Source organism: Austrofundulus limnaeus, unplaced genomic scaffold, assembly GCF_001266775.1.
Source record: "Austrofundulus limnaeus strain Quisiro unplaced genomic scaffold, Austrofundulus_limnaeus-1.0 Scaffold131, whole genome shotgun sequence".
Classification (NCBI taxonomy): domain Eukaryota; kingdom Metazoa; phylum Chordata; class Actinopteri; order Cyprinodontiformes; family Rivulidae; genus Austrofundulus; species Austrofundulus limnaeus.
The window spans coordinates 1049601-1052261 of record NW_013952533.1 but is presented as its reverse complement, the minus strand read 5'-3'; the positions used below and the strand labels follow the sequence as shown (position 1 = coordinate 1052261).

Here is a 2661-nt window from a genome sequence, read left to right as displayed (position 1 = left end):
GTTATGATAATTAATTTAATGGAATTGGTAAACATAAGACAATGTTTTACACTGATGTTTGCATGCAGTTTAAAGAAGACGGTTGTTCAAATTAGCAACACACAATTGTAACTAATTATCTCAAGTAAATATGATAATTGTGCAGAATTTGGTTTTTTTAACTACAAAACTTCATTAYGTTTACTGTGTAGTATGGTTCATATTTACCAGTTTTTTATAAAACAGACTTTATGATGCAAAAATCAAAAACATGACCCTTTTTTTTTTTCAAACCACAACAGAGTTGTATATAAAATATTTGCCACAAMTCCCCTCCTCCCTGCTTCTGACTGCAGCTCAAACGGGGATTATTTCTACACGTTCACTCAAAATGTCCATTTAAACAACAAATTAAGGTWCAGTTTCCTGAACTGGAAATGATGTCTTATTAATAACATATGAAGTTATTATGATTTATGTAATATTTAGGTAATGAATTGAAAGTTTTGGATGCATCTATTTATAAGTCTGTAAAATCCCTCATGTAGCAGAGATTAAGCACAAATTGCTAAATTCTTTGCATCCAGTTGGATGGACCGTCCTAAAGCTAYGCTGTGGTGTTTTAAATAAAACACCGCGTGACAGTTTATATTAGATTATTTCATTAATCATAAACTTATTACTTGCTTGCTCTATCAATCACTTTCCTTTTTAAAGCTTTCTGCTTGACATTAACAWATAGCGTTTGAAGGAAGGTTTTATTTAAAGTGTCTTTCAGAAGAGCCAGTTGATCCATTTTTAATATAGCTGTACTCAGTGGGAGCTGGACGTTGGTGCTTCACTGTTTTGTTGAGCCAGCTGGGTTCACAGGGATTTGCTCGACATGAGATTAGATTAAAAAGTGTGTTGTCATCGCAGAGGATGGAGCAGGAACGCTGTAGCGCCTTTTAATTAAAGCAGTCAGATATTAACCCAAGAGCGGGACAGAAAACAGCCACCTGACAAATGCTGCATCTTTGCTTCAACCTTTTCGCCTCCTCCTGATTGAACTTTAGACCTGTTTCTCTTTCCTGCTGCAGATGGCTTCAAGGTGACGTTTCTCAGCAACGCTCCCTGCGGGGTCTACAAGTACAAACTGCCCAGAGCTGCTCGGACCGAGAGCTTAGTCGGGAGCAAGGTGTTCTTCTTCAAAGCTATCCTGGAAGACAGAACTCTGGCCAAAGATCCAAACGCTGCTTTGCTTTGGCTGAAGAAGAGCGAGCTGCAGCAGTACCTGAAACCAGCCTACATGACGAAGGTCGATCCCTTCATCATCAGCCTGTGACGTTGGTCACTCATACAAGGGACACTGACTAAAAGCTCTGTTTGTTGCTTTATCTGTCACCTTCTGTCATGTCATTCAATAAAAATACCTACATTTTAAAGTGTAAATACTTAGTTTTTCCACTCTTTTTGAAACCTAACCTCCAGTTTAGTCCATATTTACCACCACATCTGGCTGGGAAGAGTAAAATATGTAAAAGAAACGTTCTGTTCTGCAGCTGTCAGCTCTCTGAGCACTGATATCAACCCTCCAGTGGTGGTGTGTCACTCATTAGTTATCACATTTTACACAACATAATTAAGGCTGTCAATCACTTATTGTATCTTACACTCAACATTTTTGTTACAAATATCAATAGGACTATATTTAGTTTTTTATCATCTTCAAACTCGGCACCATCAGAGCATTTCTGGAGGTGTTTTACTTTTCCTACGGCCCTCCTGGGAGCGATCTATTGATCGTAACACGATTACAGCTATTTTTATTTAAAAATTCCATTAGTTTTTCTTGTTTTGCCTTGTTTTGTTTTATAGCTTTGACCTGCTAATACAACTTCTGTTTTTGATTAGACATCACTGATCTCCTCTTCTGATGCATTTATTATTTAAAACGCAACATCTGCTCTCCTGTCAGAGTGCTAAATAAAAATGTGAATTTTAAGTTCCCACAAGTAGAAACTTGTAGATACATGTTGTGATGGTGAAAAAACTAAACACAACCTCTAAAAATTCTGCTCACATTGTGACCATTTTATTTTATTTTATTTTATTTTTTTGCTACAGGGTGATAATGTGTTGAAGATGGAGTTATTTTTTTCCACACAGCTCCAGATAAGCATAATATATATTTTTTTGTTTTAACATGTTTTCAATGTCAGTCTCACATAAAAAAAATACCCGCAGTTAAATTTTAATCTACAAAGTCATTTATTGCTTCATGTCTTATAAAGAACTCCAGCCGTCTGTAAAACACACTTATAAATTGTGGCCCATTATCATTTTAATAAAAATCCAAATTATAGAAAAAGTCGTGGGAAGTTGCAGATATGTGCTTTAAATTTATATTAGATAATCTAAGTAATAAACAATTTAAAAAATAAACTGTGTGTGTGGCAGAAACTCAATCTTCTGCCACTTATAAGTAGCCGGGTAGAGGAGGAAACGGGTCCAGGACAGAAACCCAGACATCCCTCTCCCCAGCATTCTGGTGGACCCTGAGATGTTCCCTAATTGACATTTACTGCTGTTACCAACATATCGATTGTGTCAGGATGCCTTCTATGATGACAAGTAAGTAATTTCTGATATGTTGTGCTGCATGTGACATGATTTGTTCCATGCAGGTGATATATATATATA

At 36.3% G+C, this 2661-nt stretch overlaps 1 protein-coding gene across 1 annotated transcript in view; it reads left to right on the top strand.

The window, feature by feature from the left end:
- mrpl46 (mitochondrial ribosomal protein L46) overlaps positions 1–1410 on the top strand; it is an 8346-nt gene extending 6936 nt beyond the window's left edge. The window contains exon 4 of the mRNA XM_014015565.1: positions 1059–1410. Coding sequence (XP_013871019.1) covers positions 1059–1303 — 245 coding nt within the window. The 3' untranslated portion in view covers positions 1304–1410. The remainder of the gene's footprint in view (positions 1–1058) is intronic.
- The last annotated feature ends 1251 nt before the right edge of the window (positions 1411–2661 follow it).